The sequence below is a fragment of the Microcaecilia unicolor genome, chromosome 1, assembly GCF_901765095.1.
Source record: "Microcaecilia unicolor chromosome 1, aMicUni1.1, whole genome shotgun sequence".
In the NCBI taxonomy this organism is placed as follows: Eukaryota; Metazoa; Chordata; class Amphibia; order Gymnophiona; family Siphonopidae; genus Microcaecilia; species Microcaecilia unicolor.
In genome coordinates this window covers 592,094,997-592,112,494 of record NC_044031.1, presented here as the reverse complement: position 1 = coordinate 592,112,494, position 17,498 = coordinate 592,094,997, and the positions used below count along the sequence as shown (strand labels likewise).

The 17,498-nt window shown below is 40.9% G+C and overlaps 1 protein-coding gene across 3 annotated transcripts in view; it reads left to right on the top strand.

Moving 5' to 3' along the window:
• The first annotated feature begins 2,370 nt into the window (after nucleotides 1–2,370).
• LRRC6 (leucine rich repeat containing 6) overlaps nucleotides 2,371–17,498 on the top strand; it is a 98,473-nt gene continuing 83,345 nt past the window's right edge. For 2 of the 3 annotated variants that reach the window (XM_030219300.1, XM_030219284.1), the window contains exons 1-3: nucleotides 2,371–2,550; nucleotides 7,328–7,384; nucleotides 8,627–8,794. In XM_030219300.1, the coding sequence (XP_030075160.1) occupies nucleotides 7,375–7,384; nucleotides 8,627–8,794 (178 nt within the window). In that variant the 5' untranslated portion in view covers nucleotides 2,371–2,550; nucleotides 7,328–7,374. Of the gene's footprint in view, nucleotides 2,551–7,064; nucleotides 7,385–8,626; nucleotides 8,795–17,498 lie in introns of those variants that run through there. The other variant, XM_030219293.1, reaches the window with a different exon arrangement.

The window sequence follows — 17,498 nt, the reverse complement described above, 5'->3', positions numbered from 1 at the left end:
GAGATCTGGTGCGAGCTGATGGCGATCCAATTGAATTGCTATGCCTGCCAGTGCAAATTCTTCACCAAAGAAGAAACAGCAGAGACCCTCAGAATTTCCCCTCGGACAGAGGACATGTCCGGTGTAGAGCCTGGGTGGGAGGCCAGCCTTATCAGATCAGAACACTGACCAATTCCCTCAGGCGTAGAGAGGGAGTTGGTTCGGGAGACAAGCAGTCTGGGCAGAGCCCCATTCTAATCCCGGAGTTCAAGGAGAAGCGAGGGTTGAACATAGGAAAGATTACTGTTTAAATTGCATGAAAAGAAATGCACTTCTAGAATAAATAGCAGAGAATTATGTATTAGGGATGACAGAATATGGTTATTCCTATATTTTGTGTGCTGATCATGTATCATGGAAATGTTGCAATTTCTGTGTATTTCTCTCCACAGGGGGATGGGAGGGAAAGATGTGGCCTGATAGAGGAAGTTGCGACAGGAAAGTTGAGTTTGTTGTTCCTGTGTTTTTCTCTCCACTGGGGAATAGGAGGGAAAGAAGACGAGTTAGTGACTGAAAGGTGTGGACTAAATAGGGTTTAGTCCATTTGTTCATATAGGATGGAAATAATGTTTGATATAAAAGAAAAATATGTGTGTGTGTAGAGGTAATAGAGACTAAGAATTATGGTTCACTGGGAAAAAAATGTGTGTGCAGAGATAGAAGACTTTACACGGCTCCTCTGAGGACAGAGGAAAAATGATTTCTTGATGGGGAAAAAAAGAGAGAAGAAATCATTTTTTCTTTAAGAGGGGGGAGAGTGAGACCCCCCCCCCTGAAAATGCTCCATGCTTGAAGGGCGGGAGGAGGGATCTTCAGGATGGTCACTAAAGAGACAGAGCTGCTATTGACAGTCTGGGGAGAGAACCAGAAAGTCCAGCCCATGGGGGCAGGACAGAGAAATTAATAAAACAGATTGCTCACCGCTCGGAAAAAATTCTGGTCTTTGGTAGCCGAGACCTGTAGTACTGGGGGGGAAGTTCTGGGAACCAAAGCAGGAGACGTTTGCAGTGTGTAGTGATTGGATGCCTCTGCTACATGGCAGCGGATGCCTGCAGGGAGTTTCCAAACTGGTAACAAAAGGAGTGCTTGGGGGACAATACACCCCAAGTATAGGGTTACCATACGTCCGGATTCCCCCGGACATGTCCTCTTTTTCAGGGGACTGTAGGAGGTCCAAGCGGTTTTTACCAGCCTGTCCATTTGTCCGGGTTTCTGGACAGATGGGCTGGCTGGCGGGTGGGCCTTCTCTCTCTCCCCTGCCTGAACCTACCGTAATGCGCCCTGGTGGTCTAGTGGCCTCTTTGGGGCAGGAAAGAACCCCACTCTTTCCTGCCCGCTGTTGCTGCTTCTTTAAAATGGTTGCTGCGACTTTGAGTGGCGGCCTTGCAAGACTTCCGTGGAAGTCTTGCAAGACCACTGCTTGAAATCTCAGCAGCCATTTAGCGGCTGCTGCAGGCAGAAAAGAGTGGGGTTCTTTCCTGTCCCGAAAAGGTCCAGGGGTTTATATGGTGCACATGGATGGGAAGGGGGAGGGTGTCAATATACTGACAAACCTGACTGCCTCAGGTAACTCCAGGCCCAGGTTTGGGAACCACTGGGTTATCCTAACCAGCATCAGAGGCAGACATGGTTGTATAATTAACATAATGTTATTCATATTTGGGTAATAACTGAGAAAATGCTATTAAAAATTATATTACAAAGCATGAAGTTGACTTGGTTAACTTCTGCTGTGAATCAACCAGTAGTCAATAAAAAATAATAAGTGCATTTTTTTATATAATATACCCCTGAATTCCACAAAACAAAAGGAGCAAGTTCCCACAAACCATCTTTCTCTTTTAAAGATTTTAAATGTTCCCAGGTTTCAACCTAATGTTAAATGTGGGATATAAATGTCCTAAATAAGTAAATAAATTGATAGAAACTCTGAATGTGGAGCACCTGATTCTAATAACATGTCTGTTTTAGTGGCCCTTTACCAGGAGAAAAAAAAAAATCTCTTCACGAATACAGGGTGTCTCCATAACCAGGCCCTCCAAATGACACACTGATTACAATTTACGAACAAATGACTACTCAAATGTTATTCCGTTACTATACTTCCTCTCTGTACATCCGTATGCTGCAGAAGCCGGCATGTTTGAAAATATAACTGATATTACATAAAAATCATATCAACTATAAAGAACGACAACATGGTGGATGAAGGAAGCAGCTCACAGGTTCGCTTTGTTTTGAGTGTACTGGATGACAGCTGCGCGGGAGCGTGGAAACAGAGATTAACCTAATTGGTTCCAACGTGTTGACGTCACTTGGTCTCGTGTGTATTAAACCTCCTCGTCGTTAAGCAACCCCTGTTTTTGTTTGGGTCGTTGCTATGCGTCACCTGAAGCAGCAACGTTCTGTTTTCGGCAAGGAGGGATGCAGAGGGAGAGAGAGAAGTTGTGTGTGTTAAGGGGACGCCCCCTGGAGAAGGAAAGCCGTGGGATTGTTAGTGGGCGACCTCAGGTATGAGTTTGACGGGGGGAGGGGAGGTTTAAGGGAGAACTGCTGCATCGCGCACAAGGAGGATAGAGAAGAGTAACAGACAGGGAGCGATTGCAGGGGAGGGAGGGGAGACTGGTCCCCCTATACCTGAATGCGTGTGAGGAGGGGTGTTCGGCGTTTGAGTACAGCCGAATGCGTGTGTCTTGGTGTCTTTGGGGTTTGTGTGTCAGGACAAAGGAGAGCCGGGGTGTTATGTGCAAAACTGGGTGCGAGAGTGGAGGGGGCTAGCCTGGGGAGAGGAGGAGTGGCTGAGGTGAATGCCCAGGAAGGGTGTCAGGAATGCAATGGAGGGCATGGTGAATAAAACTTTTTCAGGCTGAGGAAGTGGGACAAACCCCTTTATCCTCCACCTTTTTAAGGCACTTCCTATCCAACTGGATGGTGATGGTACAAGGAAAACACTGCACCTACCTCCAGCAGTGTTGCTGCAATGCCACTGATTTTGTTGGCCATTGTACCATGCAACCAGGTAACAGGCGAAGCATACACGCCCCTTTTCTCCTGCTGCCATGGGGCCAAATCTCATAATATGAGCTGTGAGGCCTCTTGAATCTTATTGAGTGACTTGGCCCCTTGGCAGCAAGAGAAGAGGTGCTTAATTGCTTCCCTTTCTGCATGGGAGATTACAAGATTAGATTAGAGACACTGTATTAACAGTTTTGAAGGTCTGCTATGCCATCCTCACTATACACTACCACCTCTACTGCCCCTTGAATTAGTACAGAGCTGCAAGTGCCCTTCTCACAGCAGCAGGTAGCCCATACCAGTCAGTGGGCTGTAGCTGTATACCAGGCTCACCTGTTGATGGCTACACAGGAGTTAGGTGTGTGACATTTTCAGATCAGTGTCACTGATTGGGATGGCCATGGATGGGAATGCTGAAAAGGCAGTATTTGCCTCCTTTGGGATGAAGGAACCATTGCTCAACAGAACCACTAGTGAGATCCAAAATGCACATTTAGAGGGTTCCATAAGCTGTGATTTCTGCCATGAATTATTGCTGAGAGGGTTGCCAACTGTTTGTATTTTGGAAAAAAAATGGAGCAGAACAGATGAAAACTGTCCATAAGTTTATTAATGGTTAACAAACCAACAGTGCCCTATATTGGCTGTGTTTAGCCCACACATGAGTTGCATCAAGGGTAAACACTGCTGAAAACTGGACACCATGATATCACAACACAAATCACACAATACAAGTGTCTTAGTTGAGCAGTGCAGGAGTTTCAAAATTGGAAGCTGCTAAATTTTGTGTCTACCCTCAAAGATAAAGATATGTTCAAAGTGGCTACTGCAGTTTCAATATGGATTGGAAGATTAGAGAGGCTGTTCATAGAGAGATGGGCCTGGGAGACTGTACTAGGATGGGGAGAAAGATAGACACCTGTGGATCATAAAGGTATGGAAAGTGAGGCTGTGGGAGCAGGGAAAGAGAAACTGAGGGGGCTGATGCAGAAAGCTTCACTGTACAGCCGAATTTGTGCACAGCTGTACTCTAATGTTTTCCTGCAAAACTTAAGGCAGCATGCTATAAACAATAAGCATGCAAATTACTGTTGCATTAAAATCTCAGTAGTAATCTGCAGCTCATTACAAAGTCACCCTTCCTATCACTGTGATTGGGTGACATTTTAAAAGCAAAAAACAAAAATAATGCCAGGCTGCCGCCATCTGTCCCAACCCTGATGACACCATTTCCCTGACTAAAAAAATAATCCCTGGTGATTAGTGGTATCCCTCCACCCACTTGTGTTTTCCTGCAGGTACTTCTGATTTTCTACCCTTCCCAGTCCCTGGTGTATAGTGGCACTCTGTTCCCTCTCTCTCTTCTTCCCCCCTCATCCAATTTATGAGAATCAGGTGCTAAACATTCTGAGTTTTTATTTTTAACTAAAGTGATGTGGTCTCCATTTTAGTTCACTTTTAAAGGTAATAGAAATAAAATAAAACATAGAAAAGAAAATAAGATGACACCTTTTGTATTGGACTAACAATACATTTTTTGATTAGCTTTTGAAGGCAACCCTTCTTCAGGTCAGAACTAAAGCTTTTTTAAAACCTTAATTGGGTAGAGCATTTAAAATCTATTTTTTCCTGTGCCTAGATCAAAAGAGAAAGATGTTATGTGGGAACATACTCCTTTTGTTTTATGCAATGCAGTGGTTATAAAAATGCACTTGATATTTTTTATTACTACTTTTTAAAAGACAAGTATTGAATAATGAAGGAAGCGTTACCTTCTTGCAGAAGTCCAGAGTCAGTCTAAATGTGCCAGTTCTGTTGTATAAATGTAGTTGTACTTAAAGTATGTTTTAATTTAAATGCAAGTAGCACACTATTAGCCACCAAGTTCATACAAAGTTAATTATTTTAGTGGAAAATAAGTCTGTTGGCTGCCTGCTAGGTGAATATTCCATCACTTTTTCATTATTGCTACTAAGTACTACATATTTGGGGCATTTGCTTAAAACTTTGATGGTTTTAAGTTGTTTATCCAAACCTTACATGCACGTAGTATTGCTTTTTAAACCCAAAGGTGGAATCTAAGGGTGGTTGAACAGTTAGGTGTAAACTGTGTTGTTTCTGATTTTACTTGGACTTCTTTGGGTCCTACTTATCTATTCATCTGCTGTCTAGAATATTGGAAGATGGAAATGAGGAAATTTTAAGTTTTGGATGTACTCTGTAGAAGTTGTTGTTTACTTTCCCAACGTGTGTATGGATGCCTGTTCTAGTGTGGTCATGTTAATGTTTGAGTAGCTGTCTATACTTATGGCTATGATTTCTGAATGTGCAGCATCATTAAAGGGCAGACTTTTATATTTTAAGCTCAACTTTATTAAATGTTTCAGAAATATCCATCTACTTGCTCCCATGATGTCACTAAATTCCATTATTCTGTCACACTATATTTTCAAATGTAAGCCATGTTGAACCTGAGTTTGCTTGGGATAATGTGAGATATAAGTGTAAAAAAACAAAACAAAAAACAAACCCCTTTATCCTCCACCTTTTAAGGCACTTCCTATCCAACTGGATGGTGATGGCACAAGGAAAGCAAGTTTGGTCCAGTGAAGACTGACCCAAAATAACCTGGTCCTTAGCTCTAGTATTACCATATTGAAAATACAACCATACCATGCCTCCGTGGTTATGTTTCACTAATAAGTTAAATGATTAACTGGCTATCTTGAAAGGATCATATAACCTTTAGATGTATGACTAGGGACACAAATATACACTTATTTATTCAATAGTGGAGGCGTGGCCTAGTGGTTAGGGTGGTGGACTTTGGTCCTAGGGAACTGAGTTCAATTCCCACTTCAGGCACAGGCAGCTCCTTGTGACTCTGGGCAAGTCACTAAACCTCCATTGCCCCATGTAGCTGCATTGAGCTTGCCATGAGTGGGAAAGCACGGGGTACAAATGTAACAAAAAAAATATCACAATTCCTCATATACAGTCACAAAACAACCAGGGTGGATTGTGTTCACAATGGTCTTTTTTTATCCACCAGAAATGAGGTAAGAGTTTTCAGTTTTGGCACAGTATAAGTCAAAAGAAAAAACTATATAAGAAAACCAATGGACTGCATTAGGGGCTTATAGCTCATTTAGTTTAAACAAACCAGTCTCCTATAGAGTTCATATACATATTATTGTGATTTATAAAACCATTTGTCCCTGAAACATGCTCAAACAGAATAATCCATTTGTGTATCTAAAATGTCAACTTCAACAAACAGATGGTGTGAAGGTGTGATTCCATGTGCCTCAGTGAGAGTTTAATTTTACTTCCATTTATTTTCAATATATTCCATCTGTATAACTCCAGACTTCCCAAGGAAGATTACAACAATGCTTAAGATGAACCCATCAGGAAACAGGCTATCCTCACTGAAATTTGGCCATGTAGTACTATATTCTATAGAACAGTGTAGAAAAATGAGCACAAAATTCAGAGAGTTTCTTCTGGCTACAATCATTTATGCTGTTTTACTGATTTTTAATTTTATTTCATGATATGTACATATGGGAAGCTTTCAACTAAAAGAATCTGTCACAAAAACACACATACAAGCTCATTTTCAAAGCACTTAGCCTCCCAAAGTTCCATAGAAACCTATGGAACTTAGCCTCCCAAAGTGCTTTGAAAATATGCCTCATAGTCAGTCAAGCATTTGCTATTGTTTTTTTATGTAGAAATATCTTTATTGTTATCATAAGCAAAAATAAAAGCATATAGCGTTGCAAATAAAGCAAGCTCTGGCGCACTGACATATTGAAGATATCCTTCCCCCCCACTTCACAGACCCTCAAAAACTGTCCCAAACCCCTCAACTCCCCTTAATCCTCCCCGATTCCCCTCCTAACAGAAAGAATGCAAGTTGTAAAAAGGAAGGGGAGGAAGAAGCACAAACTACTACTACTACTACTTAACATTTCTAGAGCGCTACTACAATCTAATAGACTGAATATAGTAAGAGAATCTGCAGAGGAAAAAAGTATTTGAAAGGTGGAAAGGAAGTAGGACATGGTGGTGAGAAAGAAGAGACTGAGAGGGGAATGTTTTCTGTTTCATGTGATATGCAGAAATGGAAGTTTAGGCATGAATGTACCTTTTTTGTAGGTAGTTGTTTTAACACATAGCAATTTTTGTCATTGTCACGCCCACCACAAAATGATGAATAACTTCTGACTTGTCCCCTCCGTGGTTCCATGTGTTTGGATTTTCACAGTACAATAGCTGTAGAAGGCACCACACTGGAAGACAGAGTTGACTGCCATGGTGCACAGTAAGTACCTGTGAGCCGTGGGCGCTTGTTTTGCATTTTGTCATGGGTTGATGTTGGAGCCAGAGGTAGTTTCTCAGGCCTTGGAGGGGAGAAGAGTCCTGAAGGAGTGCCTGATTTCACATAGGGGGTGCTTGTATGATGAGAAGGCACAATGCATACTGAGGTTATTGTTTCCAGGGGGAGGGGGATGCCATTTATATTGAGCTGGGTGGGGACAATGAGAATCAGTTCTTGCTGAGCTTTAGTTAATCAGGGCCCAAGTTTTCTGTGACGTGGATACTTCATGCTGAGGGTGCTGTAACGTCTTGAAGTATAATTCACACAGTTTGTGTTGCAGGAATGAATAGGTAGTTCAGACTGAGCTAGCTATATATAATGTGCTTCCCAACTGATCTGTATTTACTTCATGCAGAGGGTACTGGGGCTAGAATTTCTCTACTGTTTCCAGTCAGTTCCCTTCTATCAAATTGATATTGAATATTTGTATAAAGGATTTCGTCCAGTGGCCTTTAAAATGAGAAGCCAGGATCAGAAGTATCTGTAGTCCACTTCTGTTTGCCTGTACTTTGCTGGCAGCAGTGCTATGGGGAGAATACTCATTGGGATATTCAGGGCCCCTTTTTACCAAGCTGTAGCAAAAGGGGGCCTGCGCTGGCATCGGTGCATGTTTTTGACGTGCGTCGCCCCTTTTACCATGGGTAAAAAGGTAGGTCTTTCCTGCAGGAAATGGCTGTGCGGCAAATAAAGCACTGGCTGCGTGGCCATTTTGGGGGTGGGTGGGGTGGAGCCCTTACTGCCACTCATTGAGGTGGTGTTAAGGGCTCTTGCGCTAACCTGCCAGTAACTGGGCAGCATGTGGCACTGCCCGATTACCGCCGGGTACACACCGGCGCTACAAAAATACATATATTTTTGTAGCACCAGATATGACTGCTTGCTGGGGGTGGGAAGTACCATTGGGCTGCTGTGGTAGCCCAGCGATACTTCCTTTTTAGCGAGCGGTAAAAGAGGCTATCAGTGAAGACTTTTTCCATAGGGATAGCATGGGGTTGAAAATATTCATTTTTGTTCAGGTCCACAGTCTCATAGAAGAGAGAATATTGCATATAACAGTTTCTGCTTGATAACTTGAGCTAAAGATTCTCTTCTAAAGGAGCATAGGGAAGGGTGGTGTGAGGTGAGATCAGGTGTGTGTCTGTTCTTGGTTACATAAGAAATGTTTCTTTATATTTGTTTTAACAGTTACTGAAGATCTCATTAGACGACGTGCAGAGCATAACAACTGTGAAATATTTTCCCTTGAAGAAATCTCTTTGCATCAGCAAGAATTAGAAAGAATAGAACACATTGACAAATGGTGTCGAAACTTAAAAATATTATATCTTCACAATAACCTCATTCCAAAAATTGGTAAGTTTTTTTTTGTTTGATTTAATATAACTACATTTTTAAAAAGCGGATGGATAGCAAAAACATTAAAAATTTTGATATCAAATTTTTAAATGTTTTTGCTATCCAACCGCTTTGCTATTTTTTTTTTTTTAGATATCAACAGTTCTACCCTAAAACCATGGATAAGAGTTCTCAAGTTAAAAACCACGTACCTCAGAATGTTCTCCCGTGTTTTATTTAGGGGAAAAAACCAGTTTTTGTTTTTAATGTTGTCGCATTATAAAAATCTTATATCCTTGTACAAAAGTATTCTGCAAGATGATCTAGATTAGCGGTTCTCAAATCTGTCCTGGGGGACCACTAGCCAGTTGGGTTTTCAGGATATCTATCCCAAAGGCGTTTTTTGCAAGGCGGGTGTGTTTGTGGAAGGTGGATTGCCTACCGTCTTGCAGCTATGAATGGTGTATAGCCATCAATTGGCCCGACTCCTGATGACGCTGATATAGCGAAACGCAGACTGTGTTGAGTTTGGGGCACACTTAATGACTGGTGTGCGGAGTTAGCACAAGAGCTATGAACTCAAAGGATTGAAAAGTTTTCTGCTTGCAATATCTGGGACCGAGGAGGAGTGATGTAAAGTGGATCACGATCACATTTAAAAGGGGTGATATGAACTGTGCAAGGATAAGAGACTATGCATAATCAATTGGAGGAGTACAGTATTTATTGCAGGACCCGGAAGTGATGTTTTAGGGGGGTTCAGGTGGACTTTCAAAATAAGAAATTTTGGTGAGGTCTACGGATACTGTGGGCAGTTAGCTTGCATTTGTATTAGTGAGATTTTGCTCTTGAAGTGCTTTAAAGTGTTAGTGTATGAATGAGGTATGAGTATGTATGGAGAAATAGCAAATATTGGCATTGGATATTTTTGTAAGGAATGAATTATTTTAAAAAAGTGTTTCATAATATAAAAGCATAACTGACAGTGAGTTTTATATTCAAAGGAATATGGATGAGACAGATTCACATGCCTGTCACCTCCACTATATGCAAATCTCTCTCATTTCATATTCCTTCAGGATAACCTGAAAACCTTACTGGCTGGTGGTCCCCCAGGACAGGTTTGAGAACCACTGATCTAGTTGACTTTCTAAATTAATATGTCTTTAATGCCTAAACACTGTAGGCATTCAGACTCACTGTGATGGCCTTGTTGAAGAACAGGGGCCCACTGATGATCTCCAATTAAAGCATAACAAAAAACTTGAACAGTATTTTAAAGCAAAAAATTCAAATATCTATATTTGACTGCTTCTAAGAATTTTCCATCTCTTCATCTATTAAAAAGCTTGAGGCAAAAAATGAGATTAGTGATAAACCATTAGTGATCTGGTGAGATCTTTAGTGACTTAATTAAGTATGTTAGAATTCATGGAGGGGCATTTTCGAAAGAAATGTCAGAATTTGGACATTTTACAAAGACGTCCAAATTCTGAAGTGGGGAGAAGGTCATTTTCGAAAAAGATGGACGTCCATCTTTTGTGTTCGAAAATACCATGGACATCCTTGGATTTGGAAGTTTTGCGATTTGGACGTCTTTGATTTTCGGCCATTTTTGAAAAAAAACGTCCAAGTGTAAAACGTCGAAATTCAAGCCATGGACATGGGAGGAGCCAGCATTTTTAGTAGACTGGTCCCCTTGACATGCCAGGAGAGCAATCGGGCACCCTAGGGGGCACTTCAGTGGACTTCTTAAAATACTCCAAGGTACACAGCTCCCTTACCTTGTGTGTTGAGCTCCCCAACCCCCCCCCCCCCCCAAAACCCACTACCCCCAACTGTACACCACTACCGTAGCCCTTACGTGTGAAGGGGGCACCTATATGTGGGTACAGTGGGTTTCTGGTGGGTTTTGGAGGGCTTACAGTTTCCTGCACAAGTGTAACAGGTAGTGTGGGGGTATGAGCCTGGGTCCGCCTGTCTGAAGTCCACTAAACTACTCCATGGACCTGCATGCTGCTGTCATGGACCTGAATATGACATCTGAGGCTGGCATAGAGGCTGGCAAGTGGGAGGGGGTTAGTGACCACTGGGGGAGTAAGGGGAGGTCATCTCTGATTCCCTCCAGTGGTCATCTGGTCATTTGGGGTACCTTTTTGTGCCTTATTCGTAATGAAAACAGGTCCAGCTCAAAACGTCAAAGTTTTAGTGCTAGACGTTTTTGCTTTGTTCCATTATGGCTCAAAGACTAAGTCTTAGGAACGCCCAAGTCCCACCTTAAACACGCTTCCAATACGCCCCCTTGAGATTTGGACGTCTTTCCAACAGACTTCTGAGAAAGATGTCCAAAATGCGGTTTTGATTATACCGATTTGGACGTCTCTGTGAGATGGACGTCCAAATGGCGATTTATGTCACTTTTTGGACGTCCATCTCTTTCGAAAATGAGCCTGATGGTGATTCTTGGCTTGCTGTTCAAGTTTTACATAGTAGCATAGTGGATGACAGGATACAGTAAGGACCATTTGGCCACTTCAGTCTGCCTTGTTGTCCCTGTTTACACTGCTTTAGCTAAAGAAACACCAGTTGTCCTCCATAGAAGCTTGACCGTCACCTACTGTTTAGTACCTGTCTCATGGCTCTTAGCCATATAAACTAGGTTACCTGCAGGAGATTGTGTTTTTATTTTTCTGCCCTTAACTGGGGATTATATTTAAGTCAGCCTGTGCTGTGAGTGGCAAGTAATTAGTCTGACTGCTGCTTCTGTGTTGTTAATCTGCCCATTGCATTGATTTACTTCTGCTGATACTGGGGGATGGTGAGCTTTGGGCTCTCCACTGACCATATCAATAAATGTAATTATGGAGTATCCTGAGTCTGCTCCTTCTCTGGACTACCTCTGCTTTGTGCTGTTGCTTGTTGAGTCTGCAGAGTGTTTCACTTTAGTTTGGTTGCACTATTATCAGTGTACCAGCTGGGGCCTTAAAATGAGGTGCTGTTGAAGGGGGTGTACCAAAGGAGCATGCCCCTCTGTGCACCTTTGATGTGCAACTTTGTGTATGGCTTTGGTTTTAATCTTTAATTCTGTTTTTCAGTTTTATTTATGTTAATTAGCATTGGAGAAAATTGTTAGGCTGTGTTTTTCTTTTCTTAATACACTGTGTTCCTTTTAGTTTGTGGCTACTGATGCCATTTTTTCTCTGTTCTGGTGTTACTCAGTGGGAGCAGGTATAACTGTGCCACCCTTACACCAAAGTAATGAACTGAATATAGGTTTGGTCGTGCAAGGTTCTTAACTTATCCTGCAATTAATAATTTGCATGCACCCTAACCCCCCCCCCCCCCCCCCCCCAAAAAAAAAACAAAAAAAACATGGTGCACCAGCAGTGGAGTTGTGCTGAATATATTGTACTTTAGTTGTAGGTCAATTAGGAGCAAAAATGGCAGTTCATTTATGATTTAATAACTGATACCCAGCCTAATGTTTGTCTTATCACTGAGACCTGGCATAGTTCTGCCGACCTAGTAATGAGGTTTGTCCCCAGGACCAAGATTATTTACATCAACCAAAGAATTTACTTATTTTAATTTCTCACACCTTTTTCAGTAGTAGCTTGAGGTGAGTTACATTCAGATAACAACATAAGTTGTCCCATACTGGGACAGACTGAAGGTCCATCAAGCCCAGCATTCTGTTTCCAACAGTGGCCAATCCAGATTACAAGTACCTGGCAAGATCCCAAAACAGTACAATACATTTTATGCTGCTTATCCTAGAAATAAGCAGTGGATTTTCCCCAAGTCCATTTTAATAATGGCTTATGGACTTTTCTCTTAGGAAGCTATCCAAACCTTTTTTTAAACTCGCTAAGCTAACTTCTTTTACTACATTCTCTGGCAAAGAATTCCAGAGTTTAATTACGTGTTGAGTGAAGAAATATTTTCTCTGATTCGTTTTAAATTTACTACTTTTGAAGCTTCATTGCATGTCCCCTAGTCCTAGTATTTTTGGAAAGAGTAAATAAGCGATTCATGTCTACCTGTTCCACTCCACTCATTATTGTATAGACCTCTATCACATCTCCCCTCAGCCATCTTTTCTCCAAGCTGAATAGCCCTAGCCGATTTAGCCTTTCTTCATAAGGAAGTCGTTCCATCCCCTTTATCATTTTCATTGCCCTTCTCTGTACTTTTTCTAATTCCACTATATCTTTTTTTGAGATGTGGTGACCAGGATTGCACACAATATTCGAGGTGCGATCGCACCATGGAGCAATACAAAGGCATTATTGTTGGATTATTTGTAGTAAATAATTAGCAGATTGTTATACACACAGCTTCAGCTTTAGAAATGTTAATTTCTATTCTTCATCTCTCTCACATACACCCCAGAATAATTCACTGCTGAGTCACTTTAAAGTTGAAGTAACAAAACATCTGTTTACTCACAGTTTTAGTCAGATATATATTCAGCAGGCTTATATATACATAATACTATACATTTGGATTATCAGCTCTTTCCATGTGCTTAGATGGTAATGGATGCTCACACCACTAGATCCTCACAGGAGAGACCATTAGAGCTCCATGTGCTTGCTGTTCCTAACCCCCACAGGAAGTTGCATAGGTGTGACCTCTTAGGTAATTGACATCAGAGGTCACAGAGTAATCACAGAGAAAAAAAAAAAACATTGCTGACAGACAATGCATGTAAAACACAATACATTATTCCAACAAACCCCTTCTCATGCATAACTGTCATGCAATTATTAATTCATACAAAGTCCAAGCTTTATTCGCAGATTCTCAAAACGTTCTCTGGGTAACGGTTTGGTCATGATGTCAGCTGTCATCTCACTGGTGTGACAATAGTGTAGACTGATGACCCCTTCTTTTGCCAGCTCTCGCACGTTGTGATATTTCGTTGCGATGTGCTTGGTGCGTGACTGAACCTTGTCATTCTGTGACAGTCTGATGCAGCTCTGATTATCTTCCATTATCTGGATTGGTCTCTGTTCATCTATTCCAAATCCAGCAAAAGTTTTTCAATCCACATCAGTTCTCTGCATGCTTCTGATACAGCCACATATTCAGCTTCTGTAGAAGACAGACTCACAATACTTTGTTTATGACTGGCCCAAGAAATTTGTACATTTCCATACATAAACACATATCCACTTGTGGATTTATAATCAGAATGATCCCCTGCCCAATCTGAATCACAGTAACATATTAGTTTTGGATTACTATTGGCTGAAATCTTTAATTTACAATCAATGGTACCTTTTAAATACCTTACCATCCTTTTAACTGCAGTCCAATCTGATTTGGTAGGTGAGCTGACCCTTCTGCTCAAAATTCCTACTGCATTTGCTATATCAGCCCTGTATGTGGTAGTCAGATATAAAAGCTTACCTATGGCTGATCTATATTGGATGTTATCTGGTAAAGGTTCTCTTACTGTTTCATCCTTCAGAAAATCAGTGATCATGGGAGTGCTTACAACTTGGGCATCTTGCATACCTAAACTTTCAATAAGCTCATTTATTTTCTGCTTCTGGCTTAGAAGATAAGAACCATCATTTTGTTTCTCAATTTCTATACCAAGATAGTATGACACATTACCAAGTTCTTTTATCTCAACATTCAGGTTTAAATATTTTACAATGTCCTTGTACTCTTGCTCACTTTCGCTTGCAATGAGCAGATCATCAACAAAAGCTAAAATGTATGCATATTGTCCATTTCTGCACCTAGTGTACAAGCATTTATCTGCTTCACCTTGCTTAAATCCTAAATTTGTCAATATTTCATGCAATTTGTCATTCCAACATTTTGCACTTTGCTTTAATCCATAAAGACCTTTGTTTAATTTACACACTAGCTGTCTTTGTTTTGTATTTATGAAACCTGTTGGCTGTTCCATGTACAATTCTTCAGTTATATCTCCGTGAAGAAATGCTGTTTTCACATCAATGTGGTTGACTTGCATGCCTTTTGAGACTGCAATGCTCAGAAGTGTTCTAATTGTCGTGTGTTTCACTACAGGTGCAAACACTTCATCAAAATCTTCTCCATATTTTTGAAGATATCCCTTTGCGACTAATCTGGCTTTATACCTTTCCACTTTTCCTTGTGCATTCCTTTTTAACTTGAATACCCATTTGCATCCTATAGCTTTCTTGCCAGGAGGTAATTTTGTAAGAATCCAAGTTTTATTTTTATGCAATGAATCAATTTCTTCTTGTGCAGCTTTACGCCATTCAGCAGCTTCTTCTGCTGGCATTTTCTCAATCTCATCCCATGTTAAGGGCTCTTGAGCTTCTGCTGACTTTGTTAGGTAAGACAGTCTTGGGGGTGGAACACCTTTGTTTTCCCTGGATGAGCGTCTGACAACAGGTTGGTCCAACCTTTCCGCATCCTCTAAATCTGAGAGTCCTTCTCCAATTGATTCCCCTTCTCCAACTGTACTGTCTTCTGCAATGATCCTTTCTGTGTCTGCTTCCTCTGCCTGTTCCTCGTTAGATACAGATGAGTTGCTTTCAGACATCTGCCTTGGTATGGCATTTATATACACTGGCATGTCTATTATGGTTCTAGTTTCATATTCTGGATGATAAGGCTCATCTGGGATAATCCAGCCTTTATCAACCCTTTTGTTTTCATCAAAATATGTAACATGTCTTATGCCAACAATGCCAGTTTTCAGATTCAAAATTCTATATCCTTTGTGTCCTGGAGCATAGCCAACTAAAATGCCCCTTTCTGTTGTGGAATCCAGCTTATGCCTTCTTTGCTTTGGTACATGAGCATATGCTGTACTTCCAAATGTTCTTATGTGTGACAGGTTTGGCTTCCTACCATGCCATGTCTCATGTGGTGTGCGCTCAGCGCCTTTAGTTGGCATTCTGTTTTGTAGGTACACTGCTGTGAGAATGGCTTCCCCCCATAGTCTTTTAGGGAGATTGCTATCTGACAGCATACATCTGGTCATTTCCACAAGTGACCTAAATTTTCTCTCTGCAACAGAATTTGCTCTGGTGTATAAGCTACTGTTGTGATATGCTGAATGCCTTCTTGTTCTAGAAATGTGCGCATGCTTTGTGAAGTGAACTCACCACCATTGTCGGTCTGAAGAACCTTTGGTTTTCTTTCAAATTTATTGCTCACCATGGCTACGTATTTCTTCAGCATGTCTGTGACTTGACTTTTTTCTTTCAGCAAATAGGCCACACAGTATCTAGAGAAATCATCCAAGAATATTAGCACAAATCTGTTATTTCCCAATGATGGGATATTAAACGGTCCACATAAGTCACTGTGTATTAAGTCCAGTACTTTATTACTCCTATTTCCTGTGTATGCAGGAAATGAGGGTCTCACACCTTTTTGAGTAACACAGTTTATGCATTTCTCCATTTTACCAGTATCTGCACTTATTTCAATGCCTGTAGCAAGTTGCTTATTGTGAAGATCCTGGATCACCTTAAAATCACGATGTCCCAGGCGGCGGTGCCAGATTTCCAGACTACATTTACCATCATTCTTCCTTACTTGCGCCATATGTGAGGCTTCACCTGAAATGCTCAGTTTATAAACATCATTATGCATAAAAGCTTCAGCATACACTTCATCATTTTTAGAGATTGTGCACTTACTGTTTTCAAAATGAATCACAAATCCCTTCTTATCTAATGTAGATACACTAAGCATATTGCAAACTGCTTGGGGAATATACAAGACATCACTTACAGGAATTTCTTTAACTTCATTAGACACTTTGCATTTTAAGAATCCAATGCCCTTTGCTTGGATCTGAGCAGTCCCTGCGTTTGCAGTTTGAAGAATACCTTCCTCTGGACACATTTCCTGAAAGAAATCCTTACAATTGGTTAAATGGCATGTGCTCCCCGAATCCAAAATCCAAGTACTTTCATTTGAATTATTATTTACCATAGTCAAAGATTTTTCTGCCATTAAAAAGCACTTATGTTTATCATTGTCCTTTGTACATTTCCTGCTTGGAAAATTCTTTTGTTCCATTGGCTTAGGTGAGCTAGAGGGGGTGTTCTGTGTTTCCTTACACCATTTAGATACATGTCCCTCCTTTCCACATGAATAGCAAATCAGCTTGCCCTTGGGTGGAGTTTTCCCATAGCTCCGCCTTCCTCTATTCTTTGCCAAGAAATTTGTTTCATTTCTCTCTGACTGTCTTTGAGAACACATCTCCTCAGAATCATTAATTATGCATTCCTGCCTCAGTTTTTATGCTGCCTGTTCAAAAGATTGCCCTTCAATGGCTTCATTTACAGACCTAAAAACATCAAACTTCTTTGATAGTGAGGTAAAAAGAAATGCTCTTTTCAATGCATCACACATGGGAATTCCAGAAAGTTCTAACTTTTGAAATGAAGACATAAGATGCATAATGTGATCATTACACTTACTTTTATCCCTTAATTTGGTTTCATTCAACTCTGCCAACCAAATTGGTTGCTGTTTTGCATATGTAGTTGCATACATAGTTCTCAGTTTTTCTAAAATTTTCTTTGCTGTATCTTTTGCCTCCACCAATATGGCTTGTTTCTCTGAGAGAGCTTCAAAAAACATGCACTTCACATAATAGTTTGCATTGTCCCATTCAGCCATATTTTCAGCTGTTCTGTTTTGGTCTAAACATATACTTAATTTCTTTGCTTGAAGGAGACATTTGAATCTTAGC